The sequence below is a fragment of the Callionymus lyra genome, chromosome 11, assembly GCF_982586985.1.
Source record: "Callionymus lyra chromosome 11, fCalLyr1.hap1.1, whole genome shotgun sequence".
In the NCBI taxonomy this organism is placed as follows: Eukaryota; Metazoa; Chordata; class Actinopteri; order Syngnathiformes; family Callionymidae; genus Callionymus; species Callionymus lyra.
This window is the reverse complement of record NC_141828.1, coordinates 19470340-19493446: the sequence shown is the minus strand read 5'-3', so window position 1 is coordinate 19493446 and position 23107 is coordinate 19470340. Positions and strand designations below refer to the sequence as shown.

The following is a 23107-nucleotide window of genomic DNA, read 5'->3' as shown; positions in this document are numbered from 1 at the left end:
CTAATGTTTGTTACTATTCCTGATTATTGTTCCTGGAATCTTAATAAAACAAATGTACCACCAACATGGACTCAGTGTTTGGATCCTCAGGACTTGCACGTCAATATACTCGCGTTGAATGAACATAAAAAAAACACAGATTTATAAAAGTCAAAACAAATGGTTTATTTTACTGGTTTATGTACAGAAATTAAAATGCTAGTTCAGCTTCCATCACTATAATTTAAGCTCTTCTTGTCGCGGCGTATGTATATTCTCTACATGTGTGTGCGACGGAGACGAAAACATCCAAGGTGTTGAAATATATTTGTTCTACTTGAAAAATATATCGTTAGACACACAAACACACGTTTTCTGTTCCTTTGAGATCCACGTGACAAACTGGAGCGGTGTATAAACATAAAACAAGGATTCATCATCATCATTATATACAGGAGACACACAGTCACTGAGGCATTAAATGTCTGACGTTGTACTTGGATGTGTCGTTATATTGGGTCATGGGTTTGTCTGCGATGCCGCACGTTCCCACTCCTACTTTTCCGTTCACGCTTTCGGGAGACGCGAATATACTTCTCTTGACCTGGATAAAAGAACAAGTGTGTCATTACTTTTGTGTGAAGTTAACACATCATTTATCACATCATTCAGTGTGCAGGTGTCAAAGTGATGTCAATCACCTTCTGATCCACAGAGACACAAAGCTCTTTGCAAAGAGTGGGTACGAACAGTTTAGGGGATAAAGAGATGAAAACCAGGTTGTTGTGTTGGACACAAGAATGAGAAAGTTGTAGTGAAGGATTAAGAGCCATTATTAAAAGTCCTGGGAGGACGAGTGGACTCCATTTAGGAGATGAATGACAGATGAACGTTAACCAGGCTCAGGTCCATTATAGAGCAGACCTCACAACACCTGCACCACACAGAGGAGGCTCCGGGTATTGCATATCTTATAACGTGCAAAGGCTTTTAAAATCCAATTAATTCCTTTCAAGGGAATTCACTAACAGACACGATTGACTTCAGTCGTTGAACTGAACAGAACGGAAATTAAGTTTCTGCATCAGGACAAACAACCCACGACTAATAGTTTCATGTTAAATGTTTAATTGAAAATAACTCAATATTCAGAGAACAAATAAACAAGTTCATAAGAAAAGTAAGTTATTCCTTAATCCAGAAAAGCAGAAGTTTTTCATTAGTCTTGGGATCAGTTGATCTTCAGTCACGCATCACTTTGAGGAAATGAGGGATTTAAGCTCAAGCATTTGTTCGCCTCTTCATCTTTGAACATAAGAGCATTTTGCATGAGTGTATGAATCTTCAATAACTCATGCATAGTTGACTTTCTGCTCCTTTAATCTCAAAATTCAAATGCTCAGGATGAGATGTTAAATATATATTATCCAGGAGAAAAATAGGAGTTTGACAATAATGCCTCATAGAATATGTTGCTTATGTTGCCGTGGACTGTTCAACATGAAACGACTAGAAATATCACAGTTTAAATGTTCTAAAAATGAATACACAATGGAGTCCAGCCGACTCCCCTGACTTCACACTGCTGGATCTGACATGTATTCAATGTAATCAATGTGTGATTCGTTAATAAAGATAATTTCAAACCCAGCAAAGAGGAAGCGATAGTTGGAGTTGAACAGTATTCAACAAACAATTTTGTTTTTTAAAACTCCAGCAGGAGCAGATAAACTGGCAATTTATTTTTTCACTGGATAACACAAGGATATGAACACTGGTAGATACTAATAAGACACATGACGCATGAAAGATTTTGATAATCCATCTTACTTCAGGGATGCAAATACTGTATCTGTATCCTGACAAGAGTCTAGATCAGGGGTCGGGAACCTATGGCTCGCGAGCCAGGTGTGGCTCTTTTGATGATTGCATCTGGCTCGCAGATTTCGGCTTTTCAGATAAAACATAAAATATTATCACTTGTTTCAGGGGTGGGCAATACGTCGGGTCGATCGCGAAGCTGTTGCGAGTAGATCGCGTGATTTAATAAAATATGATATAAGAAAATAGTAAAGAGAGCTCTGATTGGCTGCTGTGCATATTAATCAAATGGTTATTGCACCGATTGGTTGAAAATTTGATTGACATGCACAGCAGCCAATCAGAGCTCCCGCCTCTTCCACTGAACGCACGGAAAAGATCATATGAATCGAGAATAAAAAGAGCAAAACGTGCGACAGTCATTTTACGCAATTCAGAAAAACGATATAGGATTATAAGCTTGTTTTTTTTAAATAATATATCGAACAAAATAATGCGCGTTTGATCGCTTCAGGTTCTTCTCTACGAGAGTCACAGAAACATGACGTCAGGTCCATCAAAGTTAAGCTGCAGGTTCCAATGAAAGCGCAACAAATGCTGGTTTTCCTTTTGTGATCGCGTCCTTAAAACACACTTGTATTAATACACCATCACATGATGACTATTTGTAAATGACCTTTATCTCACGAATGTAATAAGAATACGCTCAAACCCAAACACATTAAACAGGTGCAGGTGAGACACACATTCTAATGACGTCAGAGACGATCAGACAAAGCGATGATGATGTGAAGTTACTGATTTATTTATTTATTTAACAGTTTTATTCTCGTTAAACTTCATCTGAAATTTAATTAATCCACTTGTGTGATTCATATCAGACATGTTTAAAATTAACAAATATAAACTGTTAGTTTGAATTCATGTTTTCATTTGTTTTTGTTTTTTCATGATCACAGAAATGGAGAAATTTTAGTCTTGTGCTTCATTTGAATATGATCGACATATTGAAATGGAGGCATGGAAAGGGATGAACCCGTCTGAATTCTTTGTTGATTTTGATGAACAAAGGAAAAGGGCTTGAATTCGTGTCAAGCACAGATTCTTACATCTGAATATTATTTATATGGCTCTCACTGAAATAAATTTCAAAATATTTTGCTTTCATGGCTCTCTGAGTCAAAAAGGTTCCCGACCCCTGGTCTAGATGATATTTGAACGAGGATTTTTTTTACATTTTTACCCAATAAATGATCAAAAATTATTTAATAATAATTTAATTTCACCGACACTTTAATGATGCAGTGGTTTACATGTCTTAGAGATCGCACACTTTTCTTTTTTTTACATGATAAACAATTAAAAATAAAATCAACATACCTGTCCTTTCTTGTTCTTTGAATAAGCCTTGTTATTGAACTGTTGCCATTTGGACTTCTGGACCTCCCTCTCTGTTTCCAACTCTTTCATCCTTGCAACCTTTTTCTGGGCCTTCTTCTTCTTATACTCCCTCTGCTCTGCCACCTGTTCTTTCCTGCACAAGTCAATCCACACAAGTTAACATCAACTATTCAAGACTTTACAAAAGTGTCTTTACCTTGACTTGGCCTTCAAGAATCCGTCCAGGTCCAAAACTTTTCGGTCTTCAACAGATTTCAGGTTCTGCAGGGGGATGATCTCAGCATTCCCGTAGCCGGTGAAGGTCACTGCAGCAGTGCCGTTCTCCCGATCCACCTCCTCGATCTCAGCCTCATAGATCCTGTCAAAGAATTAAGTCTGTAAGCAGGTGAGTATGAGCAGAGACTCAAGCTCAATATCATCACAATATAAAATCATGATCAAATAAAAATGTAAAAAACATAATTATGTCATAACATACAGTATGTCAAGTTAAAAAATTGTTTTAAATGCTACATGTAATTTTCAAAGGCAAAAAAACACGACACTTACTGTCCATCCTGACTCCATACAGCCAAACACTTGTCTCCCTCCTTCCATACGTGTTTGACTGGAGCTGTGTCTGCTGCTGTGGTCGTGGATGCGCCTTCGTTTGGTTGTGAGGCTATGAGGTCTTTCGTCAAATCAATAACTTCCTGTGAAACAATTAAATAAATAGGTGGTCATCCGTTTACGAGGCACGCCAACTTACAGATTTGATTTATTTCTGACTTTGAGGTGACATTAAATATTTTGGAAGTGTTCACAGTGTCATGATTATTGTAACACTTTTGTATTGTTTCACAAGGTGAAGGAAATGAAACTAACGGCAAATTGCGAAGCCGATTTTTGTTGATGCATTTGGAGAACAAAAGGCCGATCTGTGATCGCCTGTGACTGAAACCCAAAAAATCTAGGACTGGCACAACAGAACACTCTGTCGTCCACTGCCAAAAGTGAACTTCACAGTTGAATGACGGCACTGACAGGGTCTTTTGTCCGTTGTGTTGCAGTGGAAAATTGTGAACCGTTTTTCTTCCCTTCTTTAAAAGTACGGCGAGCACCGTTTCAGAATTCCCCTGTGATTCATGAAACCAGACAGGTGTCTGTTGCTTTATTGATCGTGCTTCATATTACTTGTCACCACTGTTAATTGCCAAAAACTGTTCACTTTGTTTTAAATTATAAAACTAATTAGATTGAGTGTCACAGTCTACTGCAAGTCTTGTATGGATTAATGCATCAACTACCCTAATAAAAATGATGTTATTGAGGTTATTATTATGAGTTTGTCCTGTCAAGTATGCCTGTTTTGGACATCTTTTTCGACAAATGTTTACAATTCCGTGATTTTAATAAACCTAATGTGATTTGTTGAATAAGCATGTGCATTAAAGGGATAGATCATGTAGAAAATGAAAAGAATAGACTGAGAATATTTTTAAAAGATGCACATTGTTGTAACCACCAACCAATTGTGTTGGATCCAACACAATGAATGAATTTTATTGATTCATTTTCTGTCTTTCAAACTTAATTTTAAATGGCTATGGTGTTTAACCCATGTTCCTCGTACTCACCTGTAAGTCCTTTTGTAGTTTTAGAAGGTCTTCATTTTCCTGATCAGTCGACAAAGCCACTTCTACTTGCTGAAGCTGAGCTTTATAGCTGTTCAGCTGTTTCAACAAGTCGTCAGACATCTGTTGTGGGAAACAAAACAGTAGGGTTCACAACATGCTAGCCACCGTTAGCAACTACGCGCTGTTTATTAGAATTAACAGAAAAATGCGGTAATTTAACAAGCGGCAACGTATCGTTTCAAAGCACAAATAAGACACAACATTGAACACGACGTGGATATAAGAGTTTCTCAGTTGATTTATCTCAATATACAAAACGCGGGCCTGTTTCACTCGACGTATCCAAACGTACGAGGGCTAAGCTAAATGCTATTAGCTGAAGAACGCCATGAAAACAAAGGAAACGAACACATTCGATTTAGAATTCCATTTTAGAATATCCTTACCTTGGTATAAATAGGTAGCTGTGGCGAATACTCTAAACACTTTTATATTAATGCAATTATTATTCAACACAAGCGGAAGAATAGAACAACAATACACTCTCAATATCAAACCGGAAGTCGATAGATCTACTCTCTCGCGATACTTCACATTATGTCGTCAGAGAGAAAAAAAAATATTAACTCATCAGCCCCCCTTGTGGCAAATTCTATAATTGCATATTGGCAATAATATACTTCTGAAGTTATGTTCAAAGATACACTGTATTAAAAACGTGCATAAACTGAAACTTCGTTACATTACATTTGTGTATTTGACTTTATGTAGGTTTTTGCCTATGATGTCATCATGCTTCATTCAAAGCTAGTTCAAAATTAGAGAAATAATTCGACATTTTTTGGTTTTGTGCTTGATGAAACTTAAAAAATAAACAAATGTATCAGTATCTAGTCACTGTGTAATAACCAATGCTAGTATTTTGTATACTATTTAGACGTTTTTAGTATAGATGTATTGCCCCAATGAGAGTCTGAGAGTGTCACATGACCACCAAACTGATTTACAGCTGTGGATCAGAGACCGTTTTCATTCATCAAGTATTGATGGATTTTTGTTCAATTGAGCAGAAGATAAAACCAGAGACTAACACGACAAGAGCCTTAATGAATGTTTTGTAAATGAATGTGCACAACAGAACATTCACAAGATTTTTACAAAATTCCAGATATAATATTTCAACAGTGGATCAGACAGAAACTACACTTTAATGTTTGGGGCTTTCATTTTAAAATAGATCATTTTGTGTAAAATAAGGAACAGAAGTACTAATAATTTGTATTTCACGTCTGTATCCCTGTATATCTTCAAGAAAAAATAAGTTGCACACTTTTTTCTAAAACATAAAATAAGTCAAAGCTATTATTTGAATAATAATAATAATAATAATAATAATAATAATACAATTATTATTAATTTTAACGTTGACACCTCATCATTATGACCCAGTTTATAAAACATGTAAAATTGTGTTTGTGTTTGCGATTAAACATATTTCCTACCATATAAATATAAGACGCAGCTTCATAAATACTTTTGTTTTGGACGTAAAACATTTTAACCCTCAATCCTTAAGTTGATTTACATTTCTATTTATCTCTCCTATATTAAATCAAAGTATTCCTAGGATTGACTATTCAGTATCTGTGTGTCCGTAAGCAAGATATTACTGGGATGAATGAAAAACATCATTATTAGATTTGCCAAAGATAGAGGCGGAGCTCCTCCTCTCCCCTCCCACTCCGCATCATCCGTATCTTCAGCTTCACTCTTATCGCAGACAAACTCTCCGCTGGAAATATCTGCTTCTACAGTGGCGTTCTCGGCAGGAAGTCAAAGATATGTTTTTAAATGCTTCTGCACCCAAAGGTCAGACGCTCTTTTCCATGAAGAAGAGGAAAGGTCTCCTCCTAGAGTCGTAGACGCATCGATACGATGTGTTGAAGAAATCTTCGGCTTCTAAAAACTATTTGTCCACAGCTCGTCCCGATGGAGTGTCTTAAACTGATCGGCGGGAACGAGACCCAGAGTGGACGTCAGCCGTACCCCTGGCAGATCTCCGTGCCCCTCACCATCCTGGTGTGTCTCCTGATCCTGATCACCGTGTTCGGCAACGTCATGGTGGTGATCGCGGTCACCACCAGCCGGGCCCTGAGAGCCCCCCAGAACCTGTTCCTGGTGTCGCTGGCGAGCGCCGACATCCTGGTGGCCACCTCGGTCATGCCCTTCTCCCTGGCCAAGGAGCTGATGGGGTACTGGTACTTCGGGAAGGTCTGGTGCGAGATCCACCTGGCGCTGGACGTGCTCTTCTGCACCTCCTCCATCGTCCACCTGTGCGCCATCAGCCTGGACCGGTACTGGTCGGTGACCCGGGCCATCAAGTACAACCTGAAGAGGACTCCCCGTCGGATCAAGGGCACCATCGTGGTGGTCTGGCTCCTGGCGTGCCTCATCTCCTTCCCTCCTCTGATCACCATGCAGAAGGACGACGGCGGCGAGGAGGACACGCCGGACTGCAAGATCAACAACAAGCGCTGGTACATCATCTTCTCCAGCATCGCCTCGTTCTTCGCGCCGTGCGCCATCATGATCATGGTGTACGTGCGGATCTACCAGATCGCCAAGAGGAGCACGAGAGCGCCTCCGGGAGAGAACGGTTCCTCGGACCCCCGGGGGACCAAGGGAGAAGACGCCAGAGAGGTGGACCACATAGACGAAGAGGCCTCGTCCTCGGACGGCAACGAGATCTCCATCTGCTCCCTGAAGAGGAGGAAGGCGTCCGAGAGGAGCAAAGCGGCTCAGGTGACCACGCTGGAGGCCGCGAGGATCAACCGGAGGAGGGGGAGACAGTACCGGGAGAGACGCTTCACCTTCGTTCTGGCGGTGGTCATGGGGGTGTTCGTCCTCTGCTGGTTCCCCTTCTTCTTCACGTACACGCTGGCCGCCCTGTGCGACTCCTGCTGCGTCCCCAAGGTGCTGTTCTCCACCTTCTTCTGGTTCAGCTACTGCAACAGCTCCCTCAACCCCGTCATCTACACCATCTTCAACCACGACTTCAGGAGGTCCTTCAAGAAGATCCTCTGCCGGAGCAACAGGAGACGTTAGCAGATCTTCACACGTCGAAACTAGATTTCCTACAGTGTACCTTTAATGATGAATTATACGTATTGATAGCTCATGTAAATGTTTTCAAGATAAAGAGGTTTTTCTGTTCTTGGAAGTCCAAAATTTGTTCCAAATATAGTCGTAAGGTAAGGTAAGGTAAGGTAAAACTTTATTGATCCCTCAGGAAGTACTTCGGGAAATTGTTTTTTTCCAATAGCCAGAGAAATACAGCAATTTTTCATGAAAAATAAAAAATAAATCAAAATAAAATAATAATAATAATATCACCAATAAATTCAACAACTTTCAGTTCTTATGCTGACATATAATGTTAAAAATAACTTAATGGTGAAAGTGTGTTTATTAGATGTCAAGTATGAGCGTGACAATATTTCCAAACTTCACTTCTGACATTCTAGCCTTCAATTTCAATCCTCACAGTTGTATTTATGGTCCTTAATGTTTAAAAACTGAATTTGTAACATAAAAAAAACTGTTTTCTCTCCTCAATCAGGCCATTGTCACGCATCTCAAATTGAACTCTTCAGTTAAATCCTCATTTTAGCTTCATATTTTTGCTAGTTTGTCTTAAAATTGCTCATTTTTATAAATGATTGCAACAATAGCGTTGGTTTTTACATCTGCTACAAAATAAAAGCCTCAATGTAAATGTGCTTGATGTGCTGAATGTTGTGCTAAAAGCTGGGATTGATCCTAACTTGCTAGTATTCAAAGAAATATCATGCTTGTATTTTTTAAACTTCAATTATTGTTGTATTGTTTTTTTGTTTTTTACATAATGGTGAAGTAACGTTGTACCGTCAGCATCCATGTGTCGTTGTCACGATCTGAAATGAAGGTAATAAACAACACGGTAATGTGAACGATGACATTCATTTGTGGTAAATGTGTGCTTGAGGCAGCAATATCTTTTAAAAAAACCTCTTTATGTATTGAAACACAATAACCAGGAGCAGATAATTGAATGGAAATAAAGCCTCTGGAGGAGCGGCTGGCACAAACACTAGTGGGATTATTGAAGCGTGAATTATTGCCGCTCATATTAAGATATCATTGAATCCCACCCTGCGGTGAAACGGAAATCATAAAGTGATAAAGGGATACGAGAGGTGGTCTCGGCGCTGTGTTTGCTCTCGTTCTCTTCCCGTTTCCTCGCATGTTGACCCGCTTTATCCACGCAAACATTCACACCAACCGTTTCTCGCTCGGAAGCGGATGATTCCCATGACTTCCTCGGCTGCTCTGACTCCTGCGGTACACATGTTTGTGTTCGACCGCCATCCCAGGGTCTTAAAATACGACATCATCACTTACCACAACGTTGAACTGCGGACCTACTGGATTACTAACTTTGAGTTCCCACGGCAGCGTGACATGAGAAAGAATATGAGTGTTTGACGTATTGTGTGACAGATGATTGCGGATGAGTCGCACAAGGCATCGGTTTGCTGGAAGTACACAGGAAGACACTTGACCTTTGACCCAGGCACTTGTAGCTGCAGAAGTAGTTTTGTTATATAACAATCAAATCACATATTCACATGTTTTTTTCTGCCATAATACAACGATTTAACCTAGTTTTCTCTTTGAATAAAATAATTAAAAATGACTATTAAAGGTAAGATAAACCCTGAATTAATCACATGAGAAGCTGGATCCATCATTTTAACTCAGTAAAAATGTTTTTTTTAAGCCTCCTGCATCTGTTGCTTCACTTTTCTCGACATATTAATCCCTCTGAACATTGTTTTATCCTAATATTTTGTGTATCTTTTTGGTTTTAATACATGGAATATGTCAACAACATTTTTAATTTATGTTCCCATCTTATTAATAGCAAAATTAATCAAATAAAAATGCAGTAAAGACCTTTTGTGACAATTTTTAACCATTTAAAAATGATGTAATAAACATTTTATTTTAAGCCTTTTGCATCTCTCGCCTTACTTTCCCTTTTATATGAACCCATTTCAATATTATTGTTTCCTAATATTTTGTGTATATTCGTGATTTTAATACAGAATATTATAACTTTAAATTTGTAATTCTTGTTTCCGACCTTATAAATAGCAATATTTATAAAATAAAAACTCAACTCAGAACCGTGTAAAAATGTATGTTATTAAATGTTATAAACAAATGAAACATAAGTAATTCTAAATAATCAGAATGAGAAACAGAAAACCTTTACTGCCCTCATTTATTGTGGTGCTGTTACAGATTTTAAAATAAATAACATGAATCAAATAAAAAGAGATGAATAAAATAAAATAAAATAAAATAAGAGACACAGGTAACATTTATAAGAACAATTAAGAAACATGTTTAAATTATATTTTAAATCCTCATTATGTTGTCAGGTCTGGTTAACCCTTGTGTTATCTCTGGGTCGAGATGAACAACCTAGTTTTCGGCTCTGGGTCACCTTGACCTTGAGATAACACGAGGGTTAGCCAGACCTGACAACATATAAATTAAACATGTTTCTTAATTGTTCTTATAAACTTTACCTGTGTCTCTTTTTTTATTTTAAATTATTGTATTTTATTCTATTCATCTCTTTTTATTTGATTCATGTTATTTAATCTGTCACAGCACCAAAATAAAGGCTGGCATAAAGTTTTAATATAACAGTATTTTTTAATATATAAATATATATATATATATATATATATATATATATATATATATATATATATATATATAAAGATTTGTGCAGATATTGGCCAACAAACCCAAGTTAACCAGTTGTTTCTTATTTAATTTATATAATATATCAATTTAAAAAAACAGCATTTTAGTTTCTTTCTTCATCGCGGTTGAATGTTTTATCGTTCTATTGACAGTTCCTCTTCAAATTCATCCGCCACTGTTCATCATTCACGCGGCGTGGACTCAGCCTCTGTATAAATCCTTCCCTCCGGTCTACGAGGAAAGTCTCCGGGGACAAATATTTATTTCCTCCTCCACGGACCGTTCAAGCCGATTTACACCTTTGACACAGCAGCTGATAAAACTTTATAAGCAGCTTTCAGCAGAAGTTCCCACAGCTGTCTCTCACAGGCAAGTCCCCAGTCACTCCCGCGCTGTGTTTTTCATCCAGCTACCAGATCTTTTTTTTTTTTTTAAAGTGGCAGATCATGTATGGGGAAGAGGCCGGTGGACTTAGAAGCAATTAAAGACCAAAGAGAGCTCGCTGCACCCCAGACATGCCGGGATTATCAAGTCAAGCTGGCGGAGGCAGGCGGCGGCCTCTGGGTCATACTAATAAGTCTAAATCATAGCTGCTGATGAATAGAGTGATTTTAATTGAACGTCGGGTCACTCATTATGGATGGAGGAGAATGCCTGCTGCACGCTGGGCTGTATGATACTTCCTCCCTCATGGGTTGATGTGCATGCAGGATAATTGAATTATCTTGGATTTAATGGGAGCAGAAGGAAGATCCTGTTTAATTTGCTTCGTCCTGTCGCTCATTTGCCTCTCATTGCATCAGCGGCTCGGATTAACTCTCGTTTCGACTCCTTGATATTTATAGTCTTTTTACACAGACGTTCAAATATACATCCTTAAATGTTAGGGATGTGTATTGGCAAGAATCTGGCGTTACAATACCTTAGTGATGGTTTTATGAAGCTTCATGAAGCAGTCATTATTTTCAGAGTCCACTAGATGGTGGTCTTTGCACTTTATTTGTTTGTTTTGAACAACTGTTTTAATAAAACATCACATTATTATTAAACTGATGGCGCCACCTACAGACCTCCAAACAACATGACACTGTTTCATGAAGCTTCATCAGCTTACCACTACGATACGTATCATAATACAGAAGAAAAAAAATACGATATATTGCAATACTGTAGGAAAAAGGATATATTTTAGTAGTATAGTTTAAAGTAATTTACAGTAGTGATGGTCTGATGAAGCTTCGTGAAACAGTATCATGTTGTTTAGAGGTCAGTAGGTGGCGCCATCAGTTTAAAAATGATGTGATGTTTCATTAAAACTGTTCAAAACAAAAAAAAATAGTGCAGAGACCGCCATCTAGTGGACTAGTGGAATGATGACACTGCTTCATGAAGCTTCGTCAAACCATCACTCATTTACACAACACATGACTTTTGACGAACTGCTTTCATTTGTTTTAAACCAAATTATGTCCACACATCAGCTTTAAAAGCTGCTGGAATCAAATGTATCCTCTTGTCCTCAGTCATATCCAGAATCTTGGAGGAGATAATTATAAAATGACAGTTTAACTGCAACACAAAATGTACGTTGTGAATACTTGCATGTCTATTGTGAATTAATACATAACTTGACTTAATTGAACCGTAAACCAATAAACAACTATGGTAAAATATAAAACGTGATTTAAAGCAAAACAAAATATTTAACTTTTTAATTTTTAAGTAAAAACTGACATAGTGCTGTAACATATCAATACAGTACAGTGGAAGAAATGTTGCGATATATTGCTGTATCGATAATTTTCTAACCCCCTAGTAAATATTGGTTAATAAACGTTTTTGAGTGGACAGTCTCTCTCATGATGAGCCCCCTGGTAACAATAATTCACATGAAGACATGTCAACAGGACTAGAAGTAGTTGCTGGAATAACTATGCAAAAAGTAGATCCCAAAGATGTTTGAAATGAGAGCCAGTGTTGTCTTAAGCATAAATTGTATTGAATATTGTTTTGATTGTTTAAGCGCTTTGTGACCCTGGTCTGGAAAAGCGCTCTACAAATATGAATTACTTACTTACTTACAATGAGTCCCCAACGCTGCCAGATATGGAAATGTTTTTTAAAAGCCATTACAGGCTGTAAATAGAACTGAGGGAGAGACTTTTGCTTCCAAAACCTGACACAAAATTGAGATGATGGCAAAATTAAATGTAAGAAAAGTCACTTTACTATAAAGTGGGAATTATATATACATTTATATTGAATTGCAGGATCGTTTTCAGAAGTTGACGAGAAAGTAGCAAGAAAAATATGTATATTCAGATGTATTATATATAATCAATTTCCTGGAGGAGATCTTCAGAGAGATTAATAGGGTTTATTTATCTCTCTATTTGAGAATAGATTAAGAGAAATCCTGAAATAAGGAGGTACAGTGTAGGTAGAGAAGAAGAAACACCAACCAAACAAAGAACCTCATGTTCAATATTTAACTAATAGCGAGTAAACTTTAGGATGATGAGTAAAAAAAAAAGTGATGGGCTCAACGAAGTATATAAAACATCAATCTACTGTTTTACTAAGTGTGTCTTAAATAGATGTTGGACTCTATTGTATCATCAGTATGTGTCTGTTTGTACAAAACTCTCTTTTTAATTAAATATTTACATTAGAACATGATCTTAAGCCCCGCCCACTGAAAAAACCATTTTTCTGGAAATTAAATCTTGTTTACCATAACCACACCCACTCGTCTGTGATTGGACAACCATCAATGTAGGTCACTGCGTGTCATCAATCCCGGAAGTCTCCACCTCTAAGGGACTCGTTGTATAAACAAAGCGGGGCATGATTACAGCTGGCTGGAAGAGTGAAGCCTTTATAACGTCATAATGGATTCCGCTCTCGTAACCTCTTGTTCGCTGAGATTGGATGATGGAGAACTTTATAAAGTAATAAGTTTAAAACATGGTCATGATGAGGGACTTGCATCTTGGAGGGAAAGACTTTGAGAAAATGACATTGGTTGCCTTTTAAACTGAAGTAGAAAGGAAGGGGTTTAAATAAAAAATATTATTACTTTCCATCAAAGAACATGACTTAAAAAGACCAGTTGACACTTTTGATTTACAAATATGTAAAATAAACAACAAAGACTTCATAACTTGAAAAAAAATTCAAATGATTCAAGATAGCAAGCGGTAAATGACAGATAACAGGCCAATGCGCCCTTAAGCAAAGGCGAAATATATCTGAGGAACTGACGACCCTTTTCCCCACATCAAAGATGTGTCTGGTGAAAGTCTGATAACCGTGTTTGGACGAAGTTTCTATAGACTTTAAAATGTGCCAAAGCTCAACTTATAAAACCAAAGTTAATGTAATTCCTGACTCCAGAACCTTTTAATGTTTGACCAATTAGAGAACACTGTGATCTCCGGGGAAATTCCTAACTCATGAATTATAATGATGTAAAAAGAACTGTAGCTTTTTCATCCAATCAAACCCGGCGAGCGCCTCTGAAGGGGCTTCAATTAACAATCCTTCAGGGAACGTTGGACGCCGATCGGGAATTATGACCACAGACAGCACACGGATGATGCAGAGTTTACCAAAGATAACAAAAGTATCAACAAATGGAGTTTCGTTCTCCGGGGAGAGTTTCCTCACGTTCAAGCACAATTTTAATTATACGTTTAATTTTGCTCCGTTTCTGCGACAACAGAATTAGACTGTTCAATTATTCATAAGAGCCTCTTTCTTCTCGCTCGTTTATTTTGAGAGAAATCCGGCTTTAAAAACAATAACAGGCTAAGCTAAGATGAGGGTTTTTCCACAACAGTAACTGGATTTAACTAATTTATTATGGATTTGCCCGGGGCTTTGTTTTAATAGAGTCTGTGGAATATGAAGTCTCTTTATATGTTGAAGTGATTATTGCAGTGATATCTCAATATTCCTGTTGTGTTAAAGAGGCCAATAATATGGTCAATTTAATGCTACATTTTTGGTTTTGTGTAAATATTGGTACTTTAATGAAACCTGTTATTATCACGAAAGCTTAAAATAAATAATAAATAAATCCAATATTTATTTTTTTTTAATTAAAGTATCCTGTTTTAATAGAAAATTCGTATTTTGTTAAATAATTAAATATGTAATGAACGATAGAAATTTAATGTGACTATTCTTTCATCCCCATTCCGAATGTTTTAAATTTAATTTAATTTAACAAATATGGAATTCTTGGAGCGCCACAATAACATTAACGAGAGAGTAACTAAAATATATTAAATTAAAAGGAAAAAAAGAATTCATCCCCCATTTCGAATATTCTAAATTTAAATAAAAAATTATGGATTTATTGGAGCGCAATTAAATGAATGGAAGAATATACTAAATTATAAGAGAATTGCAAATTTCGTGAATAAATATAAGGTAATTAACTGAAATACACTTGAGAATAAAAATGGATGTATATGATAATAATCCTTTAAGACACAGTGTTATTATGAAAAATAAAACATCACTTAATCACTTAAAAACAAAAAATATATTCATGAAAAAAATGTTGAAAGTATCCTGTTAAATAGAAGATTCTGTTTGTGGTAAAAGATTAAATATCTAGTTTTAAAAAAGGAAATTTTAATTTGACTATTTCATCCCCAAATTTGAATGTTCTCATTTTAAAATAAATAAACAAATAGGGAATATTTTGAGTGCCACATTTAAATTGAGAGGATAAATAAAATATATTGCATTAAATGAGAATTGCAAAATGTATAAATAAACTGAAATACATGTGAAAATATAAATGGATGTTTCTTCAACACAGCTCTTAGTAAAGCTCTCTTTATTCAAGTCAATATACGACTCAGTGGGTCAACCTGGATTATTCAAGCTAGCATGAAACAGTTAACTTTTCTTTTTTTTCATTAAGCTTCATTGAAACTCCTCACAAGGGACTTATTGATTTATTTGTGGCGGCGACGTGTTCGAGTCCTGGGCTTGAATACTTAATGGAACTTCCTGTCTAAAGCAAACACAAGCATCTTCACCATCGCTTCAGTTATAAAGAGGCATGAAGAAACACTTTCTCTAGAAAAGAGATGGCCGTCGTCGTGTTAAAAGAGTGGGCTGGACATGGTGGTCATAATGAGAGTCACGTCTAGATGTGTGTGTGTTGAAGCACTAGAGTTTAAATCTTCACAGTAACAACAGAGGAGAGCGGTGACAAGGTGACAAAGAGAAAGCTTCCATTAAGAACAAAACACGAGCTACAGGAAGGAGCGAACATCCCATAATAACAAAACGCCTCAAACTGCAGAATAATTGAATTGTCCAAGTGTAATCAGCCTCGTGATCTTCGCGCTGGTTGACCTGATTAGGTTCGTCGGGCCTTAAATCCTCGTCCACACACAGTGTTAATGACTGAGTTACAGTTGTGTATTTGTTCTATAAGTATCTCACTCACGTCTTTAATAGGCATGTTTTAGTCTCACCATGTCTATGGTTGCCTGTTTCACTGTATAGTAGTGATGGTCTGATGAAGCTTCATGAAACAGTGTCATGTTGTTTAGACGTCAGTAGGTGGCGCATTCAGTTTAAAAATAATGTGATGTTTCATTAGAACAGTTGTTCAAATCAAAGGAAGATAGTGCAGAGACCGCCATATAGTGGAGTCTGAAAATAATGACACTGCTTCATGAAGCTTCATCAGACCACTCCGTATCTATTGTTTCGTCACTATTATATCACAATACTGATGATGTGGATCACTTTTTCAAGAACAGGTGCAACATCATTAGAATCCCTGTTATAATGTAAGTTATACATTTATCGGTGAATCTGCCAAATATGTTTTAAATTGATCGATAAACTCACTAGGTTCTTGAACCTGCTGATTGTATGATCGCTTGTAATGTGATTCACAGAGTCAGACCAGCCGTGTTAACTGATATTTTCCAACACTTCCAACACTAACTTCATGGATTTAATCAATTAAATATACATAGTCACTGTGCTTTATTTTTCCTTTGCTGTATATTTAAACAACGTATGGTGTGCTTGTTCAATCCTGGCTTTTTGATTTTTACATGAATATGTTGAGAGTCTTTTTTTTCTAATTTAAAGTTAATTAAATTATTTGTAATTTAACAAAAAGGTCACTCCTCAAATATTGAACCCCAATGGCTTAGAGGTTGACCAGAAATTAATTGCATTTTTACTGGTTTAAATAATCCATAACTTTCTTAATATTTATCACAGGAAAATGATACTTATATCACTAGAATCATGATAATTTACACAACTCTTTTGGTTAATATCAACCAACAAATCTTTTTAATTTTACACACATACAGAAACTCATTACACCCCCACACCCCCTAACTATAATTCAAAGTGAAGTACATTTTAATCTTAATACTATACTAACAAAATCTGAGGAGAAATAAGTGTATTTAAAAAAATAAAATTAATTGCAAACAAAGCCTATACAAATATACATTGAAAGACTAAAAAGTAGAATAAATATATGTATTATTGGTGGAGATTAATTGATTTGCTCTATGTAAAAAGACACCTGATCACTATAAAAAAATTTGATATAAATAGTGATTGACGTGTCTTAAATAATCTGCAGGGATGTTTTTTGTGTGTGAAGTTTCAATCTAAAACGTTTCTTATGCTCACCTCTGAGTCCAAACAAACCGAAAAATACGTAAAAAGGACAATAGTTTCCCACAATTATAATTGAAAGTTCAATTAATGAGTGTTTGCTGATTGGAACGCGACTGCCCCTCACAGACGAGAGCACGTCACTGCAACTGTGTAGAACACATGGTTGTGTTGTTTAATCTGAATCAGAAACTTTTATTGCCAGTGATGAAAACATAACACTGTATTATTACAGGATAAAACAATGAAATAATATAGATAAAATAAAAATTGATGAAGTAATTAATATACATTTGAATAAAAGAAGAGAAATGAACGAAACATGACATATACATAATGAATAATTAATTAGAATCAAAGAAAATAAAATAAATTAAGTTTAATGAATGTATAAATAATAATCATGATCCGGAAAAAAAAACGGGAGACGTGTCTGAAAAACAAAAACAGTGACTCATTCAAGAGGTGGTCATAATGTTTCGGTCAGCGTCGGGAACGTGCCCTCTCTCCCTCGTCCAATCAGCGCGAGGATCAACAGTCGCTGACGTCATTGTTATTGTGGAACTGGGAGCCCCAGTTGCTTATTATTACAGAGATTTCGACATCGTTTCACCGACATTTAAACCAGATTTAAAACGATTAAAAAAAACACAACACACAATGTCGACCACCAAGGAAATCTCCCCAGCGAACAGTCTGCAAGGTATTTTTTTCTTTGTTCTAAACAATGTTTACTGATGTTTAGCTGATGCTAATGCTAACTTTCCATAATATTGTGCGACTCTTGACATATTTGTGGTTAAACCTCGAACAAACTACATGGATTACACACGTTTAGAATTGTATTTGGTGTAAACGCAATAGTTTTGCAATCTTGTCAGTATACGTGTCTTGTTTACTAGCAGATACACATGTCAACAACACGTCTATTCACTGTGTTTACGTCCTTGAAGGCTCCTGGGTCGAGTTGAACTTCGATGGTTCTGGTCGCTCCAGTCACCATGGGAGTCAGGAGCTGGTCTCAGGGTCCGGTCCGGAGGATGACGTGGAGAACATGTTGCTGGACGCACAACACGAGTCTGGCCGCAGCAGCTCCAGGGAGAGCTCTCAGTGCAACAGGTACAAAGAGGCGCAACAAAAAGAAGAGAATAAACAACATTAATAATGTTATTTTGTGTTTATCTCACCAGCCCTGGTCGAGCACAGACACCGCTGCTGGTGTGGAGAGGCTCAGAGGGAAACAGTTCTCAGGTACATGCATGAGATCAAAACATTTTAGTCATACTTTTTGTTTAAATAATTCAATAATATATTTTATATTAATTGTTTTTCTTGGCTGATTTTAAATACTGTAAAAGAGTGACACATTTAATAACTTCAATCAACATCAACCCTTGTTAAAAACAAAAAAATATGTAATTAAAGATGAATTAAAAAAGGACGTTGGAACAATATGTTGCATGATCAGATACAAAAAAACATTTGAGTGCATGTGTGCCAATTGAAAACAACCCAAAAGTAGTATGAATGCATAAATTCTAGCACTTGAGGAAGTAGATCACGGTAATAAAAAAAAGATGCGGATTTTCAATTCATGAAGATTAAAATTACTGTTGCGTAGATCTAGATAAACATTACATTTGTTTCAGGAACGATCTACCTGTTTTAAAAACAAAATATATATACCATTAAAGATGTATTAAAAACGAGTTGTTTTTTTTGGAAACCACCGGGTGTGTGTTGCGGTGTTGCTGGATCAGATAAGCAAACATTCTTATCCATATGTGTCAATTTAATTTAAGACCTTACTTAGAAATACAAATGCATACATTCCGGGACTGGAGGAAGAAGATCACAGTAATAAACTTCTATTAAACTTGGTTTATAAAGTGGTTTCAATTAACATGAATAATCTCCAGAAAGAAAACACTTGCAATTGTTTCACCTTTTCTTTATAGGAACAAAATATTTTTGTAATTTACAAGATTTTTTTGAGCTGAAAATGGCCACAAATGTACTTTCAGTCCGTCACTATATGGTTACAAAAACTGTCAAGTACAACTGGCAACTATCTCTGATGTTTACATTGTTCTTATCAGCCTGCTTAAACATGTAAAGGATGGGCCTGGACAAAGACAGCTGCTGACAGGAGTGTTTGTCTAGCAGGTGCAGTCGGTTCATCCGAAGACTTATCTGTTGACAGAGCAGGATAGAGCTGCTTTAAGTCAGGCACGTCCAAAGTGCTGCTTTAATGCAGATTAAATACGGGCCCTCGTCCCCTTTATGAAATGTTTTAATCAACCAGAGCATGTAAAACATTGTGAAAATAAAACTGTTTGAATGTCAGACACCTTTTATATATATATATATATATATATATATATATATATATATATATATATACACACAACAGTCAAAAGACAAAAATCAAAGTAAAGATGCTAACTGTTCATGCTAACTCTCAATGCTAATACCTAAAACACTTCTTATGTCTGTCCGTGTGGCAGACTTTACTTTTGTGTTGAACTGGATGAAGATATAGGAGCTTTTATTTTGAACTTCTGAACGATACAACTCTTAGAAGTCACTGTTAACATTCGGCCCCCGCTCGTTTTCATGTAATCGAATGTGGCCCTTATACAAGTATACAATAAAGTGCCGTCGTTTTTGTGTTAATGTGATGATTTATTTCCATTTTAAGATAATTGTTACAGATTTATCTTCTGTCAGAATTTGTAATTTATAGTAAATAAAATAATTATATTTTACCAAATATTGTTTCAATGTAATTACTGTTAATTTGACACATTTTATTGTATTATAAAAGTTACTGTTGACCTATTTAATAACACATTTTAATGTCTCTACATCCAAATAAAAACAACACTTCCGATGATTTATTTGCCAACTGTTTTCCAACAAACCTTTTGCTTTTCATTAGTCCTCAGTGTGAGGTTTTATTGGTTCTATTGATCGACCGGATCGTTCTGGCAGCAACTAATGATCCTCATCTACTATTTATAGTCGGAGGAAGATTTCCAAGAAAGGAGGCAGGAGGTCGAGCTGTTGATGAAGAGGAGCTCGGACTGGATCTGGGACTGGTCCAGTCGACCCGAGAACAACCCGCCAAAGTGAGTCGTCTTCACCGTTTTGTAATGAAACCGGAAGTGAAATGTATTTATTTGAAGACTTCTAAGGAGTATAGTTGGTGTGTGTTTTCCATTAGCCCTTCACTCATCAGTGTTAATGTATGCACAACAATGAAAGATTGATGTTTGGCTCCACAGGGAGTTCCTGCTGAAGCACCGCAAGCGCTCGACCTCCCTCAGCATCCGAAACACCAGCGTCATGAAGAAGGGAGGCGTCCTGTCCCCCGACTTCCTGAAGATCTTCCTTCCCTCATTAATCATTTCTCACATTCTGGCTGTTGGATTAGGGTGAGATGCCATCTCGGCCATATGACTGTACTTCTCAGAACATTAAGTCTTTAATGTTTTTTAACTGTTAAAATTATTTTAAAAAAGGATTGATCTTGAAATCATCAAACACAAATATTAAAATAAATGATATTTAGAAGTATAAATTAGCTTAAAATCACCACTTCATAATAAAAAATAAAAAAACACTAATACAGAAAAAACATAAATACTAGTGATGGGTTGATGAGGCTTCGTGATACACATGTGTAGTGAAGACACTGTATCATAATATCAATTTTGAGAAACCACTAGATGGCACTCTCCTTATAACGTTAGGCTCCAAACGAATAATTTAATAAACTTGGCACCTGGAGTTTTATCAAAAAGGAAGCAATGTATCATGAAACAGTGTCTTCACTAGTGATGGTCTGATGAAGCTTCATGAAGCAGTGTCATTATTTTCAGAGTCCACTAGATGGCGGTCTCTGCTTTATTTTACTTTGTTTTGAACAACTTTTCTAATGAAACATCACATTTAAACTGATGGCGCCACCTACTGACCTCTAAACAACATGACACTGTTTCATGAAGCTTCATCAGCTTACCACTATGATATATATCACAATACAGGGGAAGCAATAAGATATATTGCTATACTGTAGGAAAAAAATAATATTTTAGTAGTATATTTTTAGTAATTTACAGTTGTGATAGGCGGATGAAGCTTCGTGAAACAGTGTCATGTTGTTTAGCTTTTCTAATGAAACAACTCATCCTTTTTAAACTGATGGCGCCAGCTACTGACCTCTTAACAACATGACACTGCTTCATGAAGCTTCACTAGTCTTCACTACACAGCTGTATCATGAGGCCCCATCAACCCATGACTAATACATACCAAGGAATTAAATTGTGTGAAAAGTATTAAACAATGGAAAATGTTTATCATAATAATTCAAAACAGTTTTACTTTCCTTAATAATTTCATTTGAACTTTCTTCTCATTTCTTTTTTTTTTTAAGATCCAAATGTCATGAACAGGCCGCGACCCTTAATTGCACCGACACAACATGAATAATTTAGTGTTTGTCTCCCGCTCTTATTAAAAGAGCTGTCAATCAGGTGGGGAGTCTCTGCCAGACTCGGTCCTTGTTTTGATTTGTGCTGGCCCCGGAGAGACTTCTGGGCTTAAAATGGAATGTTGGGCTATTTATAAGTCCTGCAGAAAAACCCGGAGCAGAGCGAGATACGCAAAACAAACCTTGATGCTAAATACACACGTTGTACAAAAAATGCTTGCAAAAAAAAAAACTGAGCAAACATAGAATTTAGGATTGACCTGGACCAGAAAAAAACACCTTCAACTCTGGTTCATGAAAGGAAAACACAAGGATGTAATTTATGGCTTTGAGTCTGAGCCAGACACAGATGTTAACGCTCCACTATCTCTTCTTTCTAGGATTTATATCGGGAAGCGTCTGACGTCACATCACACCTTCTAAGAAGGTGCAAATATCTCGTGCCTTAATGCGGGACGCAGGTCAGGACCACGTGATCCAGATCCTCTACATGGACCTTCAGTGTTTTCTACACAACTGTGACTTATGTGTCTCTTCCAGTTAACAAGTCTGCACATTTCTGAGCTGGTGTAATTTTCTTTTTTTTAATGTGTCAATGAACAATCACTACTTTTTTTATGATTCATGATAATGTGAAACTTTCTGTTGATCCTAAATAAAAGGTTTTTAAATGCGATGTTGGTCCGTTATGCGAGGAAGTAAAAACGTAGCAGATGTAGATGAACACAATTCAAATTTTATTGAACTTTGGTCAAAAAAATAATAAACAAGTGAATACATTGTCACCATGTTAGGAACCAATGGACAAAAAGACAATGTGTTTAATGGTTATTGTGTGGTCGCTTTTTCCTGCATTCACAACTACGGAAATGAGATCCAAAAAAATTGTTTTTTTTCCTTGATGGATAAGGGCACACGTCTGGATGAACTACATGACTTCTCCGGAGGCACTCTTATCACAAACTGTATGGTGTGCAATTCATTCCTCCTTGATGTGTCGTTCTCTTATAGACGGCCACGCGTAGCAGCAGCAGTATACGAGGACTCTAGAAAATAGGATTTTACAAATAATGCACATGAGGTTTGGGGGACGTAACTTGTAGCTGTTAGAAGTAGGAATTAAGGCTGCAGATTCCCCTTGTCCTGCGCTCCGTATTTTCCAACCTGCGTTCCAAAATAAAGTGACATCCGAACAGTTAGCGTGTCCTGAAACAGGATTGCTTGAAAATCCCCCTCGACAGTGATGTGAACGGACATTTTTTTCTCCACCTCTCTACAACATAAAAACATGCAA

At 36.7% G+C, this 23107-nt stretch overlaps 3 protein-coding genes across 3 annotated transcripts; 2 read left to right on the top strand and 1 right to left on the bottom strand.

The window, feature by feature from the left end:
* Positions 1-140: 140 nt before the first annotated feature.
* On the bottom strand, positions 141-5374 carry smndc1 (survival motor neuron domain containing 1). Its single transcript, XM_087802457.1, has 6 exons — positions 5264-5374; positions 4818-4937; positions 3751-3893; positions 3398-3559; positions 3181-3334; positions 141-583 (listed from the first exon to the last, which is right to left on the bottom strand). Exons 2-6 carry the CDS (start codon positions 4935-4937, stop codon positions 446-448), a joined length of 717 nt encoding a protein of 238 aa, XP_087658583.1. The 5' UTR covers positions 5264-5374; the 3' UTR covers positions 141-445.
* Positions 5375-6627: 1253 nt separating this feature from the next.
* Positions 6628-9673, top strand: LOC148069550 (alpha-2A adrenergic receptor-like). The gene has a single exon (XM_087802357.1). It carries the CDS (start codon positions 6807-6809, stop codon positions 7920-7922), a length of 1116 nt encoding a protein of 371 aa, XP_087658483.1. The 5' UTR covers positions 6628-6806; the 3' UTR covers positions 7923-9673.
* Positions 9674-17880: 8207 nt separating this feature from the next.
* LOC148069549 (BCL2/adenovirus E1B 19 kDa protein-interacting protein 3-like) lies at positions 17881-22994 on the top strand. The gene is made up of 6 exons (XM_087802226.1): positions 17881-18018; positions 18269-18434; positions 18506-18566; positions 20340-20446; positions 20603-20752; positions 22194-22994. The coding sequence occupies exons 1-6, from the start codon at positions 17976-17978 to the stop codon at positions 22234-22236; spliced, it is 570 nt and encodes a 189-aa protein (XP_087658352.1). The 5' UTR covers positions 17881-17975; the 3' UTR covers positions 22237-22994.
* The last annotated feature ends 113 nt before the right edge of the window (positions 22995-23107 follow it).